Source organism: Thalassophryne amazonica, chromosome 1 (genome assembly GCF_902500255.1).
Source record: "Thalassophryne amazonica chromosome 1, fThaAma1.1, whole genome shotgun sequence".
Lineage (NCBI taxonomy): Eukaryota > Metazoa > Chordata > Actinopteri > Batrachoidiformes > Batrachoididae > Thalassophryne > Thalassophryne amazonica.
Genome location: NC_047103.1, coordinates 130665831 through 130682101, shown reverse-complemented (window position 1 = coordinate 130682101; position 16271 = coordinate 130665831). Strand labels below are relative to the sequence as shown.

The following is a 16271-nucleotide window of genomic DNA, read 5'->3' as shown; positions in this document are numbered from 1 at the left end:
TTGAGAAACTTAATAATATGTACACCTGGTGTCTACGCACACCAACCACTTGCCTTTCTTCTCTTGCTATATTAGTAAACCTCCTCTTTGGCGTTCCTCTTCTCCTCCTGTCTGGCAGCTTCATCCTCAGCTTCCTTCTGGTACACACCATGTTCATACTCTGCTCATGGCAAAACCACAAACCTCAACTTTATTTGATTTAAAAAAAAACAACAACATTACTGATTCTTCTTCTTGTTCTTCGTCTTGTTCTTCTTAAACTCAGGTTTCAAAATGAAACCCTTTTGCAATCTTTGCAGATATTGTAAGGATTTGGTGAGTGAAAAGGTTCCGGTGGCTCAAGTGGACTTTACGACAGTGCTCCCACAGTTTCTGTCCATGTATGTGATGTCCTTCCTGTCCCCTCGTGACCTCTGCTGTGCTGCTCAGGTCAGCTGGCACTGGAGATTCCTGACTGAGCAGGTGAGAAGTCCTTATGTTATGGAATTCTGCTGTATTATCAGAGCATTTTTTTTCTTGATGGACTCTTCACTATGAACAGAGTGAGAGTGTGATACTCGTGTGCGATGTGATTGTTTGTAGAAAGATTGAATTGCATGTTGTGCGTGTGTGATAATGTGTGTGGTAAAAAAATTGAGGGAACATGTTAGATGCTGTGAGAACATGGTATGGACAAAGTATGGACTTGAATTCCATTTTGATCAAGTCTTAATGGTCTTCATCTGAGTGTGTTAAGGCCCTTACACATTTGAACCTACAGTTGAGGATGTGCGGATATTTAAGCACATCTCTGATCATTTGTCAGCAACTTGAGTCTATCACAGCTGTCATTGGGTGAGAGGCAGGGTGCACCCTAGACACCCTAGGCCGCCAGATTATCTTTGGGCAGACACACCCACACCTACAGTCATTTTAAAGTTTCCCTCTCACCTGACGTGCATGTCTTTGGAGGTGGGTGGAAGGCAGAGTATCTGGAAGGAATCCATGCAAACATGGGAAGAATTATTATGTAACAAAAGTCTAATGTACTTTTCAGTTCATGTCAGGTATGAGAGAAAGTCTCTTGTGTCATATTAGTCTTCACTTCATTTTTAATCCTGGTCAGATATGTTGTGCCCAAACCGACAAACCATTTCACTCAGTTTAGTTTTGTAGGCTGGGTGGCACGAATGAGCCAGAATGAGCTAACAGGCTAACTGGCTGTTTTTTGAAGATTGGGTTTTTGGTTTTTCATAACACATGGTGCCTCACTAATGGTGGAGTAACAGTAAGCTAACCTCAATAAGTTACCGGTGCTAGCATACATAACACAAACATTTCATTCAACTGAAATGCTGGAGCAGACCATGGCCCGTAAGGACAATTAATTGCACAACAAGCCATATTATTATAGCTGTTTGGAATAAAATGACCATGATGCCACCTGATCACAAATTTATTAAATGTGTCATTCATTTATTGTCTATACCCACTTACCCCAGTCAAGGGTCATAGGCGGGGCGGGCCGGGTGAGAGGCGGGGTACACCCTGGACAGCTATTGTTTCCCCCAGTTGTTTCATCTCCTTTATAATCTCAACAGGATGTGGGACTTCACAACTGACTGGAGCCAACCAGAAGAACCCTGGCATCACAGATGTCCAACATTGTGGCAGAAGGATTAGTCTCACACAGCTGCTTAAATAGGGCAGTACAGTCTCGTTTGAACCCCTGCATGTAATCACTGGATTTGACTACTTCCAGGGACAGCCTGCCGTTATGCAACACAAACTCAGCATCACTTCACATGAATAAATGGTGTACTGTTTTGTTTTTGGTTGCAGTCACCGAAGCGGTCGTGAAAACTGCAGGTTTTTTGGTTCCCATTAGAGGAGGGAAGACATGGCAAATGAGAGCGGTTGTGTCGGTAAGTGTTAGCTTACACACCTAGCCAGAGTAGCCATGTTCGCTCGCCTGCAAAACCGCCTCGACACGTTTGAGCTCCGGGTCATAAACAGACCTCAACACATGTCCATTTTCCACTGCATTGTCACTTTTTCTTTGCATTTTGTCTTTGTTTGTGGTGTAATTTGCCCAAAAACTTAGAGAAAGTGCCGTGTTTCTGATGGGGACATACAAGGGCTGTCCCCGGAGGTAGGATTATTGCATCATATGTGTCATATTTTAATCCTTTAGTGCCCGCCCTCAAACGAGACTGCACTGCCCAATTAGTTGGTCCAGTTTGTCATTACATAATCATGGTTAGGACTGTGCTGTTACTTGTCACAGCTGTGGTAGCAAAAAGTGTGTTTTTGAGTGCATATAAAGCTCAGATTAAGCCTCGCCAACCTCTGCTCTTATTCCAGGACTGTCTGTGGGCTGACCGGTGCATTCGCCGGGGCTGGTTCCTTCCCTACTGTCCAGTAGAGAAAGAATTTGGAGCATGGAAAAATCACTACATCTCATGTGTCTCCAAGTTGAACTGGCTGACACCCAGGGAGGTGGCCGAGCAGTATGGGTCCTTCCATCAACAAAATACAGGAATAAATGAAGAGGAAGATGAGAGAAGGAAGGAGAGGAGGATCAGACAGATGATCAGAGACAAACGTCAGGAGGAGAAGAGTGAGTTGGAAAAACAAAAATAGTGTCTATTAACACGTTCCCTTTTGTGGTATTGTAAATGATGAGTGTTACAGAATGTATACCCTGTGCTTGAAATGCCATCTGTTTGACTCCACGCCATCTATGAAATGTCATTTTTCAGGCCTTTTAAGTCAGTTAAGCTAGTATCCCAGTGGGTACGACTGTTGGCGAGGAGGCGGAGACACATAATCGGGTGAAAACATGAAAAGGCTGCAACTTTTTGATGTGGAATCTCACTGAATTGGTCCACCCAACGCTACGGTGGTCCTTAAGCCACTTTGACACTTGTACAGATTTGATCCCCGCACTGCTGCGCAATTCGTCATGCCCACTTTACCCTGCTGGACGCCGCGTTCGTAGCCAATGACGCATTTGCTCTCAGAACTTCGCTGATAAAACCAGCTCTTATCGCTCCCAGAATCACAGAGAAATTATCTGCAGCTGCAGCTTCTCTCGTGCAAGTCCTGTAGTGAACACATTTGGAATTTTCTCAAAGGTAATTATTGATCATATATAATGGATTGGTAAAACAGCTGCATTGTCATTCCTTCTTATGTGTTAGATAATGTGTGTGTAAAATTATGGTTATTATAGATGTAACATCTTGTTCAGATGCACTGCGGCAATGAGAGGTATTGCCTCGCAGTGACACACAGTGTATTCGAATAGGTTGTGCAATGTTCACTTGTAGTTCACAAAATAAGTGCATGCCAGAAGTTTTGAACATTTCAAAATTTTCTTTGTACACTTGCACACTTGCGCACAGTTTACAACAGTTTACAGTGAGTTTACTCACTGGTGTGCCAGATTGCGTCCCAGTGTGGGAATCAAATACATGCAAGTGTCAAGGCACCTTTATTTTGCAAAGTTTTGAAATTTAATACTCTGACCCCCTGAATAGGTTCCAGTTGATGAGAAAACATACTCTGTAAAAGTTTGTTTGTATAAATGAATTTTTAGAGGTAGAATAGAACAGAAGCTTTATTTGTCATTGTGCACATACAAAGAGATTAGAGATGCCACTCCATAACTGAGTTTGAAAATAAAAAAGATAAAAAGAAGCCATCACATATGACTCATAAATAACTAATTTATATATAATAATATAATAATAATGCCATGCAGCACTCTCATGGATGTTCAGCGTCACTGGCGTGGCTGAAAATAATGACAAATTTACACACACACAGTGCTCAGGATGAATGTGGGCTATTACATTGTTGTTATGTGAACGAGGCTGTGAAAGTTCCCCTGAATTTAGGCAGAAAAAGCACTGAAAATAATAAGTAATAATTGAAAACAGAAGAAACCACTCACAGACTTGTAGAATTATGGCAGCACACTGCCCATGCACGCACGTCAGGTGTGCGCTGACCAGGAGCATTAAACTTAAATCCACTTCTGTCCTCAGAACAATAAAAAAATAATAATTACACCCCTTTTTCCTACACTGAGAGGAAAAATTACATCAGAAGAAAACTGAACAGGGCACTCAACCAGTTGTAGAATGTTTTTCAAAGTTACACACACACACACACACACACACACACATATATATATATATATATATATATATATAATGTCTAGTATTCCATGCGATCAAACTGGCTGCCACTGTCACACGCATGCCCAGATGATGAAATATATATCATGTTTGGTAGTCCACGTGATCAAAGATTTCCTGTTACCGTTATCGCAGACAGATGGTGCATGACGTCCTCCCGCGGACCGATGTCCTTGGCTAAATCCCACTTCTGTTGTGGTCCTGATTTAGACAAATAGAAGAAGAAGAAAAAAAGATAATCCCAGCTGCCGTGGACAGGTGTCCAGCCCACTGACCACACGTACATGCGGGTCAGCATTTAAGCAGTGGCTGTCAGATTTCTTTTGCCGCTTTTAGAAGCACCATCTCTCTCTTATCATCTTTGCTCTTTTGGTGTGCTCCCATGAGTAATGCCAGATCCTCATTTTGGTCTCCAATCACACAACATGTAGTTTCATCCATCGTGAACCCCTTACAAACTTCCCCCATGATTCTTGCACATTATGTGTCATGGAGACTACAATCAGGGGGTGATATCCACAACAGCTGTACTTGGCGTGGGGGTGTCTCGCCTCACCAACATCATACTGTTCAAAATTCATGGAACTGATGTGGCGTCAGTCCACATCAGTTCGACAAACTCTCGCGATATCTCTCGCATATGAAGGTCGCAAGCAGTTCTGGCCCAGTGGGATACCACCGTTATTGTTGATAACAGGCATTTTGTCTGATATAGTGTTTCTACACACCACAAATATCTACAAAGAACATAACTGTAAATGGCCATTTCAAAAAGGTCATATTTTGACAGGGTTAAGGTGTTCAAATCATAATCTTATTGAAAAGAACACTAAAAAAAACTACTTGGAACCAAATGTTGGTGATTTGGTCCAAAAGTGCATAATTCAGCCAATATTTTGACTTAATCTAAGAGACTATTCTACTCCCCTGTGGTAGAAGCAACAACTTAAATCTGTTGAATATGAGTCAATTTATGGTATTAAGACGTTTTGGGAGAGGCTAGCAAAATGCACATTAAAAGAGAAAAATCAGTGCCTAATTATTAGTATGCTGTTATTTTTGCAGGGCTAGCTGTGAGAACCAGGAGAGCCTGGGGCAGCAACATCTGGCCAGAAGGAACCAGAGACAGACTGACCCAGACAAGGACCCCCAGTTCTGGAATGACAGTTAACACTTATCCCTCCCTCTCCTGGCCTGCAAGGTCACTTGTATCTTCCAGCCTTGATGGGCAGCCAATGACTGCATCTCAGAGCTTGGAGAAAGTCAGAGTGTCTGATCCAGTCAGGTGATTGTTGACACACAGAGGGGATATTTTGGTGGAATTCTTACTTCTCAGCACCAAGACATCACTGAAGTTCCTCTCACTCAGAAGGCATGTGTCTTCACCCAAATCGCCACTGTCCACCACAAACGCATCACTACTCATAATGCCACACGATTGCTGCCATTTTCCCAGGGCTGGGTGAATGTTTTGGTCATGATCAAAACAGCTGCTTGACTCATCGCATGATCTTTCCTTACATTCCACTAATTTTCCATGTACGTGCCATCTGTATGACAGGCAGGACAGCACCAGGTTGTTCAGAAACTTCAAATCTATCAGAAAATAGGAGAAAACTGAGGCAAATCTGATAAAACACTGTCTCGGAAGCAGTAGATGATGCATTGAACATCATGCACATGTAGCGGTAACACGCCACGCACACACCAGTAGTTGCTGGTAGCGTGATGAGTGGAGCATGCCAACGGTTCTCACTAGCACACACACACACACACACACACACACACACCTCTTCACACCTTCTGTGTGAGAGTAGCTTAACAATGCATTCCAAAAAGTTTTCAGCCCCTTTTACTTTTTCCACATTTTATGTTTCAATTGTGTATGCCATAATTAACATTGGAAAAAGAAGTTGGGGTGGTATGCAAAATGCAAATAAAAAACCCCACAGTGATTCTTACATTTGCTTATGTTTCACTTCAGACAGTATGAAACCAAGATATTTCATGTTTTATGTGGTCAACATCGTTTCATTAATGCATCCATTTCTGGCCGGTAACACGGTGTAAACGGCACAGTAATTATAACTGTTGAATCCAAATTGCTGAATCCTTTTCTAGTGAAGGCTTGAACAAAAGCAGTGCAGCTTTGTCCTGTTTGATGTCCAGACTTGCTTCATCGCACACAGTCTCTCCTGTCCCATCCATATTGCTGATTTCTGACAGGATTCCCGCTTACGAGGTAAGAGAAGTCATTCAGGTTAGAGTCTCTTTTGCTTGAACTAGAAGAGGACAGAAAGGAAATGGCACGGGACAATGAATAGATGTCTCGCCATTTTTTCTCTTTTGTTATATTCACTCTAGTTGGTGCTGAGCGGTGTGAAGGCAGGAGTGGCTGTGGTTCTGTATGATCACAGAGAGACTCTGGCAGCTCTGCTTTCACGGGTGGAGAGGGCCGTTTCTGCCCACCGAGTGAAGAGGCTGGGCATACTGGCTCCAGGAGGAACAGAAGAAGTTCATCTGCTTCACAGTGAGAATTAATAATCCTCGGGATATTTGTGAGAAAAGCTGTTTTTAAAAATCAGTCGTGATCCTTCCAGCTTTGCCTTCTTTTTATGAGCATCAATGCCTCTACACCATTCAACACACAGTGCCTTGAAGAAGTATTCAGCCCCTTGAGATTTTACACATTTCATTTGTTTCTGCCATTTCAGATGCAAAAAATAATTCAGGCTTCTCGATACTAAAATTTCTAAAACTATCCTCCTTCAACTCAAACTCAAAACAAATCTCTACAACTTGATATAAATGAAATAAAAATATCAAAGCCAACATGATGGGTTTGCATAATTAATGGCCACCTTGGGTATAACTCATGTAAATAATCAGTTTTGTTGGCAGTCAGGGGATGGATACATGAACATTTCCAAGTCACTGAATATGTCTTGGACTTAATTTGCATCAGTCTTTAAAACATACAAACAGCATAGTACTGTATGGTAACTCTGTCTGAAGGAGGCAGTTCTCAAAAGCTGAGTGACTGTACAAGAGGGAGATAAGTGAGGAAAGCCACCAAGACACCCAGACAACCCAGAAGAACTTACCGTATAGGCTTCTGTGGCTGTAAGTGGAGACATTGTGCACAGTGCATACACAAGTTTTATACAGCTTCATGATGAAGTGGTATGGAGGAGAGGATTTTCTTAAACACAAGACCCGAAAGTTCAGATACAGTTTGCCAGACAGTATATTTGAAATGCAAGCCTAGATTTGATCTGTTTTGTTGAAAGAACATCTTTCCCTGCTCCACTCCACTATGAAGTTAAAAGTGGTGATGCAAAATGCAAAACTTGCACTGTGCAAGACATATTCAGTGGCTTGGACTTTATTTACATGTTTCCATCCCCTGACGTATCTAAAAAAAAAAAAATTAATAAAAGTGTTGATTTGTGTCCAAAATGAAAAATTATGTATATCATTATGTTTAGTTTGTCTTAACTCACTGGCTCTGAAACTGGGAACCATGTACACAAATAGGTGTAATTTCTAAACAGCTAGTGACATATTTTTGTTAAACCCACTGAATTAAAGCTGAATGTCTACAATACAAGCGCATCTTGGCTGTTTCACTCCATTATGTCAGTGTACAGAGGTAAAATGACGATATTTGTACCTGTGGTTTTGGAGGCCAAATGTAATTGGAGAAACTAACATCATTATGAATACAAACAGTATGAGCACATGAAATCTTGGCACTTAGACATGGCTTGGGATGGTGCAGTTAAGTTCTTCATAAATCAGAAAACAGTTTTGTGGCGAATTGATTTATCATTTCACTTCGCTCACATTCAGCTTATCTTTAGCTGTCACAAAGTGACTCGGATTGGCCAGTTTGCTTCTGAATTTTTGAATTTATTCTTTGTGAAGCATGCTCTTTTTATCATTCCAAATTACGTTTTAATTCACAGACACTTCATGTCACTCATTTTGTTTCTCAGTAATTATCCCATTTCATGTTGATCTTCTAGACTGTATCATGTCAGAGAGGAGTATGCTGAACCCTGACCATAGAGAATTCTGGGATAAACTGTGTTGCCTGCTGACGCTTGACGGAGAGGGGATTGATATCTTCTCTCCCTTGGCAGCTTCTGGTAGACGTAAACACAGTAAATCTTATCTCAAAGGTGTATTTCTGTTTTTGACAGCATTTGTCTCACCTGCAGCACCAGGACTGGCTCTGATACAGACTGTATCTACTCTGACTGGTCTAGAGGTTCGGACACCAATGGGTCTTGCTACAGGAAGTTTCCAGAACAGTGAGCCTGGCTTTGTGTAAAATTTTAATGATTATATTTTATGCTCTAGTTACAATGGACTTGTTTGCCCAGTAGGACTCATTCTTTTTTAAAAAAATCTCAAACAAAAAAGTATGTCTTGCAATTGTTTTGCAAAACAACATAAAAACCATGTTCAAAAACATGGTTACATGTTGATAATGACCTCTGGTTTTTACCCCCCTTTTTCTCAGTCTTAGGTGAGTGGTCTGATGGCACTTTGTGTCATGGAGTCTTGAAGCAGCGGGTCAGTGAGCAGGCGGCAGACCCAGCCATGCACTATGTGTGTGAGAGTGTGCTGCAGGGTTGGTGCAGACAAGCTCAGTGGATGGAGGATGCTTTGGGACAGATGAGGGACTTTTTGAGACCTCAGTTACAACGGCTCAGCCTTGATACCAGGGGCCGTGCTTTGGGTTGGTCCTGTACTCAAACACAATGTAACTTAAACTTGTAATGCCAATAGATGTACTGAAGATTCCAACACAGACAACAGACAGTAAGATGAGTCCAACTTTTGAATTGGAATCCTTAAATGGATGAAAGGTCAAAACTCAGATGGTCAGGCAGCATGGTGACAATGTTTAAATGATTAAGCAGAAACAGTTTACAGAGTCGGGCATCAGGATTAACTCACGGTTCAGGCAATCAGTACAGGCAGCCTAAATCCTAATGATGTAATCAAGAAAGACAAGGTTAAATAGGAACAAACACTGGTTGACAAGGAGGAATCACTAGGAGAATATAATAATGCTGGTCGTCACAGTGAAACATATAGTATACTGGTACAAGAGAATATGAGAGAGGAGCTTAAATGCACTATGAGAACATTTACTACATTAACAAACAGGTATACTCTTAAAAGGAAGTGAAGTAACAGGAAGGAAACACAGGAATGCAATGTCAAAATTAAAAAAAGTTAATGAGAGAAAAGACCAGGACCAAGACAAAACTATGAAAGTGTTGTAGGAATAATGGGCAGGGTGCTTGTTTCCGTTTAGGTTCTAGGTATGTACATTTTGAGCAAAAAAATGATTGCCAAATCTGGTCCACCATACTCAGAAATGGCTCTCAATAAATCTGGAACAAATTTACAATAAAAATAACAGATATCATGGAATATTATCCTACTACATGTGGATTCAGTATTGTTAGCTTGATGAATTTTCCACTGAAGAACTCAGCAACGTCACAATATTTCAGGGCAACTGCAAATGTCCTATGGGTTATTTCCACCTGGGAGAATGTTGCACACATTACCAAGGCGACTGCATACATCATCCAATGCTTTCTTACGTGCGACTTGCTCTGCAAAATAATTTGTTGCTGTATCAACCGTCCACATTTAGAGGAGACACAAAACTGTCAGTTATGTAGAAGAGAATAAGTAATCACTGTAGTGTCCCTGAGGAGCATCAGGATTGTGCTTTTCCTGGATACTATAGTGTGAAGGGATGACAGTCTATGATGCCCCTTGTATGGAAATCCCTCCATTACAGGTTAGTTCCCGGCCAATGTCAATACCATTGTACAGCTACGTAGTTGGACTGGGTAATGCAAATGAAGTAACACACACCTTTATTCGAAAGCCAGTCTATATATCAATAGTTCATCTCTTACCCCACAGAGCCACCTACTCTGGAAACACCAGTGTTGCCAACTTGGCGAATTTCTTGCTCAATCTGGTGACTTTCCAAAGGGATATTTACAATCCTTCGCATTCAAACACGCATGCACGATGCCTCCATGGCTGTTCCTGCATTGAATGGGACTGACTCAGACTCAGTCAGCTTTTACCTCATTTGCTACGCTGTGACTAATTAGTCTCCAGACTTGAGGATCCCTGGCCTTGAGATGTTATGTTATTTTGAGAAGTGATAGCCAATTTTAATGGCAAAATAAACCAACAATCAAGTTTATTAGTAGTTCAACATTATTAAGGTGTTTATACTCACTTTTTTTTTCAACAAATACATTAACAGTAAAACTAACAGCAAACAAACAAAGGACAAGGCCACAATATCACTCATAGTATTATCATTATAAACAGAAAAAAAACTGTACAGTAATAAAAGTAAAGGCTTTCTTTAACATTAATTCTCAAAAAATTCCTTATAGAGCGTGGCATTTTTATGACATTTGGGAGAATCTAGCTAGAAGCTTTATACTGCTTATATATTGTTCAAATTCAGCCATGAAAACCATTCGGAAGATTCAGATGGCTTTCGGTGGCTTTTCAGTCGAGTGAGTATCCGAGAAATTGTGTAACAGCTGGGCATGTCACAACTTGTCCTGTGAGACTTCCAACACGGATGTGCTTTTTGTTGTGCGCCATTGCGGCTCCGTCCCGACGCGCGAATTCCTCCGCACGTCTTTCATTACAAAATCTCCTGTAACAGTGAAATGTGCCGCAAAAGCGCTGATGTCCACCTCTTCCACAATTTCTCTGGTAGTCAGATGATGTCCCGGATCAACACAGCCTTCACTTTGGAAATGATCTGGTCGTTTCAGCCTGTCGATGGCCGCTCGGAGCTTGGTGTGCCCTCCGCCGCTGTGGGCCGTCTTTAATCCGGTTGTAGTGCTCCTTAATTTGTGTGACGCCCAGAGTATCCTCACTGAAAACCGTCTGAATCTTCTGAATGGTTTCCACCTGGCTGTCTCACAGTTTCTGGAAAATTTTGATTCAGCGCTACTCCAATCGCTCAGCCATTTCCTTGATAATGAAAATCTGACGGGGGGGTGGACCAGTGCTCACTCAAAGCCTGCCCACAGGCGAATGACGCAACCGACAGGCGTGAAAAAAACTCACGCATGCACACGAAGGTTCAAGCTTGGCTGATGCAAGCGCACATGATTCAAATCCATATAGTTTTTAAAAAAATAAAAAGGTCAGATAGTTTTCTAACAGACCTCGTATTCAATTGAATATAGGTTGAAGAGGATTTGCAAATCATTGTATTCTGTTTTTATTTACATTTTACACAACGTCCCAACTTCATTGGAATTGAGGTTGTACACATGTTTTTGATAAGTACTTGTATCAATAGGATTCTGTTGGTGGTTGACTCCTCAGGCATGAATCCAGATCGCTCTTGTTCCTGAGCAATGGGTGGCAATCTCTTGGCTCTTCAGTAATTGTGTGTGTGCTCATATACATGCTTGGTTTATTATCACTCCAGCAAAGTAAAATGTCCCACTCATACCTGTTGCTTCTTCCTGCTTTTATGTGCACCTCATCGCGAGGCATGGGCACATGTACAGTCACTGTGCTGCACTAATAAACATTGTACTTGTGTCAGAATAACTAATACAGGAAGGCATGGTGCAATAATGGCAAAACTTTGTTGCAATGTTGATTTGCTGACAGTCTTAAAACATGGCACACAACATACAGTATACTCCTATCTTGAGCAAGCATATTTCACTTTGAACTCACCGTGATGAGCTGTGCAGTCTAACACACTGCGCCACAACACATGAGCCATCCCTTTGGCTTCCCTTGTTCTTCCACTTGGGGTCACCACAGCAGATTGATTTGGCACAAGTTTTACACTGGCTGCCTTTCCTGATAGAACTCTATATTACAGAATGTGCAGGGGTGGGTTTGAACTGGGAACCTTCCATTCTGGAAACAACCACACAAGCTGCTTGGCCACAACACAGATTAAAATCAAAATTTTGATGGAGATGATTTTAACTAATCACTCATGATATATAAAGCAGAAATTTAATTAAGAGGTGTAACAAGCACTTTCTTTTTCTTTTTCTCAATTTTTGAAGTAAAAACTGTTCAGATGTAGCTAGAACTTGTATCTGTGTGCTTCTTGTTCTCTGGTGAGTCGGATTTATCATAATTTAAAAACAGGTGTTTTTTTCCTCTGCGCAGTGTCACACAATCTGCCTCCCCCAGACTTTGGACATGACTGGCTACAATGAAGCCATATGGCAAATGTTCTTCAATAAAAAAGTACATTCCTGGCTCAAAGCATGACGAGTAAAAGTAGAAATACAGGCTTGCATAAGGAATGTGAAAAGTCCTTGTTAATGGTGGTCAGTAGCCATGTTCAGTCCCCTGTGATTAACATTTAGAAATTCGTTTTTGGCATTTGTGAATCAGTTCAGAATTGTCCAACATCCGTATTTTGATACATCTAATAACTGATAGCTTAGTAAGGTACTGTCGGCATGTCTTTTATAAACTGTCTCACAAGTTGATCGTGACCACTGACATTTCCCCGTGAAGACCGGGAACCTAAGAGCCATCTAATGCACATCTTACTAACTAAATCTGATTTTGTATAAACAATGTTACCAATGCATTTTGGTTAAACGCATGCAGCATCCTGCAGGTCCAGGTAACTCATATTGTCATCATTCTACAGGCTATTTTCTGTGGGAAACAATCTGTCTTGAGGAGCTTTGTGTGTCCAAAGATTTAAGTGAGGCTTTGACTGCAGGACTGACCGCTCTCACAAGGGAAAAAGAGGTGAGAAACACTGCGGAGCAGGTTTTGTAATTTACAAAAAATATAAATTTAAGAGCAATATTTTGTTATTGCTGCTCTTCTGTGTGCAGTCCAGACCTGTGGAGTTCCTGTCAGTGTTTCTGTCAAGATGGGGTGAGAATGAGAGTGAGGAGCAAGAGAAGACAAATAAGGAAGCAAGCGGTGCTTCTTCGCCACCACTGAAGTCACAGGAGTGCTTCAGTGTCCTTGCTGAGCTTCCACAGGTTTACACAATTTACATTGCATCTCGAGACAACATACAGAGAATGATTCTTCTTCACACCTCTGTCTGTGTCTATAGACCGTTTTAGATTGGAGAGGTGCTGTCGCCAGAGAGCTGCACCACAGCGAGTGTCTTTATCTCAGCAGACTGGCTGCTGTGCTGAAGGTAACCACTTATTTTTCTTAATATTATTGAGGAAGTAGAGGGTTTTTTTTGTTGTTGTTGTTCTTGTTGTTTCTAAATTGAGGCATGAAAGAAAGTTTGACAGCCACTGGTACTGAATGGATTGAAGGATGATTATTCAGTCATCAGAGCTGAAATTGGCTTGTATATTTACATTATTGAAAACTTTGCAAAAAGGCAAAAAGTTATTCCTCACTTCAACAGATATAGTCAGCAGACTGGTGCGAGAAGTCTTTTCAATATTTTAGCTCCGGAATCTGCTTATTCCAGTTAAGGGTCACAGGGGATTGGAGCCTACCCCAGTGGTCATTAGGGGAGAGGCAGGGTACACCCTGGACAGACCACCAGTCTGTCACTGAAACTCCCAGAGGGAACCCACACAAAAATGGGGAGAACATACATACTGCACACAGAAGGGACCAGGTTGGACAAGAAACTGGAACCTTCTCTCTGTGAGGCAACAGTGCTGGCCAGCAAGCCACCAACATTTTGAGTAATATCAGGAGCAGTGTAATTATAGAGCTCTCCTGCTCTTCTTCAGCTCCTTACTTCAGATAGATGTGTGTCTGTGGTCCCACACAGTGGCACAGTTTCATATGAAACAGATATGTAAAGTAGTATAATATATAATAGGAAGTGCTTTCAGCTTCTACCTTCTTCACTTGGGGTTGCCACAGTAGAGCTGATAAGGATCTCCATGTTGATTTGACACAGATTTGACACCGAATGCCCTTCCTGACAAAACTGCATTACACTGAGTGTGATCAGAGGTGGTTTTGAACTGGAAACCAGCTGCTCTGGAAACAAATGTACTAACTGCATGGCCAACATGTGCTGTGGTATAATATGTAATATATAGTGTACTGTGTTGATTTGATGATTCAAATCAGATGATGTGGTCCTGTTGGCTTCATCGGCTTGTGATCTCCAACACTCACTGCATCGGTTCTCAGCTAAGTGTCAAGCGGCTGGGATGAGGATCAGCACCTCTAAATCCGAGGCCATGGTTCTCAGCAGGAAACTGATGGATTGCCTACTCTGGGTAGGGAATGTGGTCTTGCCCCAAGTGAAGGAGTTCAAGTACCTCGAGGTTTTGTTCACAAGTAAGGGGACAGTTGAGCGTGAGATTGGCTAGAGAATCGGCACAGCAGGGATGGTCTTGCATTTGCACTACTGTACTGTTGTGATGAAAAGGGAGCTGAGCCAAAAGGCAAAGCTCTCGATCTATTGGTCAGTCTTCCTTCATACTCTCACCTATGGTCATGTGGGTTGGGTCATGACTGAAAGAACTAGATCGCGGGTACGAGCTGCCAAAATGGGTTTCCTCTGGAGGGTGGCTGGTGTCTCTTAGAGATGAGATAAGAAGCCCAGCCATCTGTTAGGAGCTCGGAGTAGAGCCACTGTTCCTTCGCGTTGAAAGGAGCCAGCTGAGGTGGTTCGAGCATGTGGTAAGGATGCTCCCTGGGCGCCTCCTAGGGAGGTCTTCCAGGCTCGTCCAGCTTGGAGGAGACCCCGGTGAGGACCCAAGACTAGGTGGAGAGATTATATCTACACTGGCCTCGGTATCCCCCAGTCAGAGGTGGATAATGTGGCCCGGGAAAGGGAAATTTGGGATCCCTTGCTGGAGCTGTTGCCCCGTGACCCGGTCTCAGATAAACGTTTGAAGATGAGTGATGGTGCTTCACTATGGGGTGAAGCAGCTGTTCCAATTCCACACTGAACAGTTAGCAGGACAGTATTTATCTTTTTCGAGAGATCACATAAAAAGGGAGCATTTGGTACAAATGTAGCCTGAATGTGCCCATGCTTGTACCCCTCTATCATTTGTTTGCACACAGCCACTACATGAGACCTGTTTCCCACCTAGGGTTTATATGGAAAAACATTTTAAACAGCAGTCAACACAGTAGAGGCTGATCATCCATTTAGATGTACATGCCCGTGCTTCTGGATGAGCTGCGTGTCATCACTCTCTCAGAGCTGCGTGTCGTCAGAGCAAGCGGCAAAAAGTTTGTACCTGAGTTTTCTGAGGTGGTGTTTGTAGTTGCCATCTGCCACGCCGGTGTTTGCCAACCTGGACAGTGGGAATACCACCTCAACCGGCAACTTAGCCCCGCGACTGGACAGCAGCAACGTCCGAGGCCCGCCCCCAACGTGGTGAATTCACTGAGACCGCGCGCTGCGTCATTAAAGCCGCGCGTCACGAGTGCCGCTTCCCCGAGGCCTCGTGCAGCCACCGCGGATCCATCAGCGCGGAAACACCGAGGCCGAGCGGCACCAGCGCAGTGCAGATCCATCCCGGTGACAAACAACGCAGGCTGTTAACATCGGCGATCGTCAAACTGCTCATAAGCCGACCATGGGGCCTAAGAAGGTTCTGACAGCGGAGGTAGGTGACGATATTAAAAAATCTCTGGACTTTCTATCAGATGAGATTTCTGTTGTGAAGCACCAACAGAAATCAATCATGGATCTGGTGGAGGAGGTGAAGGCATTACGGCTCCAGAACGCCGAGAAAGACCGGCATCTGGTGCAGCTGGAAAATAGAGTGGCTGAATTGGAGCAGTACACCAGAATTAACGATGTCATCATCACAGGTCTTCACATCAAACCACGGTCCTACGCACGGGCGTTAACAGATGAGAGCGGAGGGGAGCCCAGTGAACAGGAGGTCAGCTCTGTGGAAAAACAGGTTGCTGATTTCCTCCTGTCTAAAGGTATAGAAATGGATTTAAATAACATTGAAGCGTGCCACCCTCTGCCCCGGAGAAATGACGGTGTTATCACCGTCATTTCTCATGAGATTCATCAACAGAAAACACAAAACAGCACTGTTAAAACAAGGA

General features: G+C 42.7%; 1 protein-coding gene across 4 annotated transcripts in view; it reads left to right on the top strand.

The window, feature by feature from the left end:
- LOC117514207 (epithelial cell-transforming sequence 2 oncogene-like) overlaps window positions 1-16271 on the top strand; it is a 48639-nt gene that overhangs the window by 2801 nt on the left and 29567 nt on the right. For all 4 annotated transcript variants that reach the window (XR_004561835.1, XR_004561834.1, XM_034174567.1 and 1 more), the window contains exons 3-13: window positions 300-462; window positions 2344-2599; window positions 5250-5469; window positions 6306-6426; window positions 6549-6714; window positions 8213-8335; window positions 8408-8500; window positions 8713-8931; window positions 12898-13001; window positions 13091-13243; window positions 13321-13407. Coding sequence is in view for 2 of the 4 variants with exons in the window: in XM_034174567.1 (XP_034030458.1) it covers window positions 300-462; window positions 2344-2599; window positions 5250-5469; window positions 6306-6426; window positions 6549-6714; window positions 8213-8335; window positions 8408-8500; window positions 8713-8931; window positions 12898-13001; window positions 13091-13243; window positions 13321-13407 (1705 nt within the window). In the remaining 2 variants the exon portion in view is untranslated. The remainder of the gene's footprint in view (window positions 1-299; window positions 463-2343; window positions 2600-5249; window positions 5470-6305; window positions 6427-6548; window positions 6715-8212; window positions 8336-8407; window positions 8501-8712; window positions 8932-12897; window positions 13002-13090; window positions 13244-13320; window positions 13408-16271) is intronic.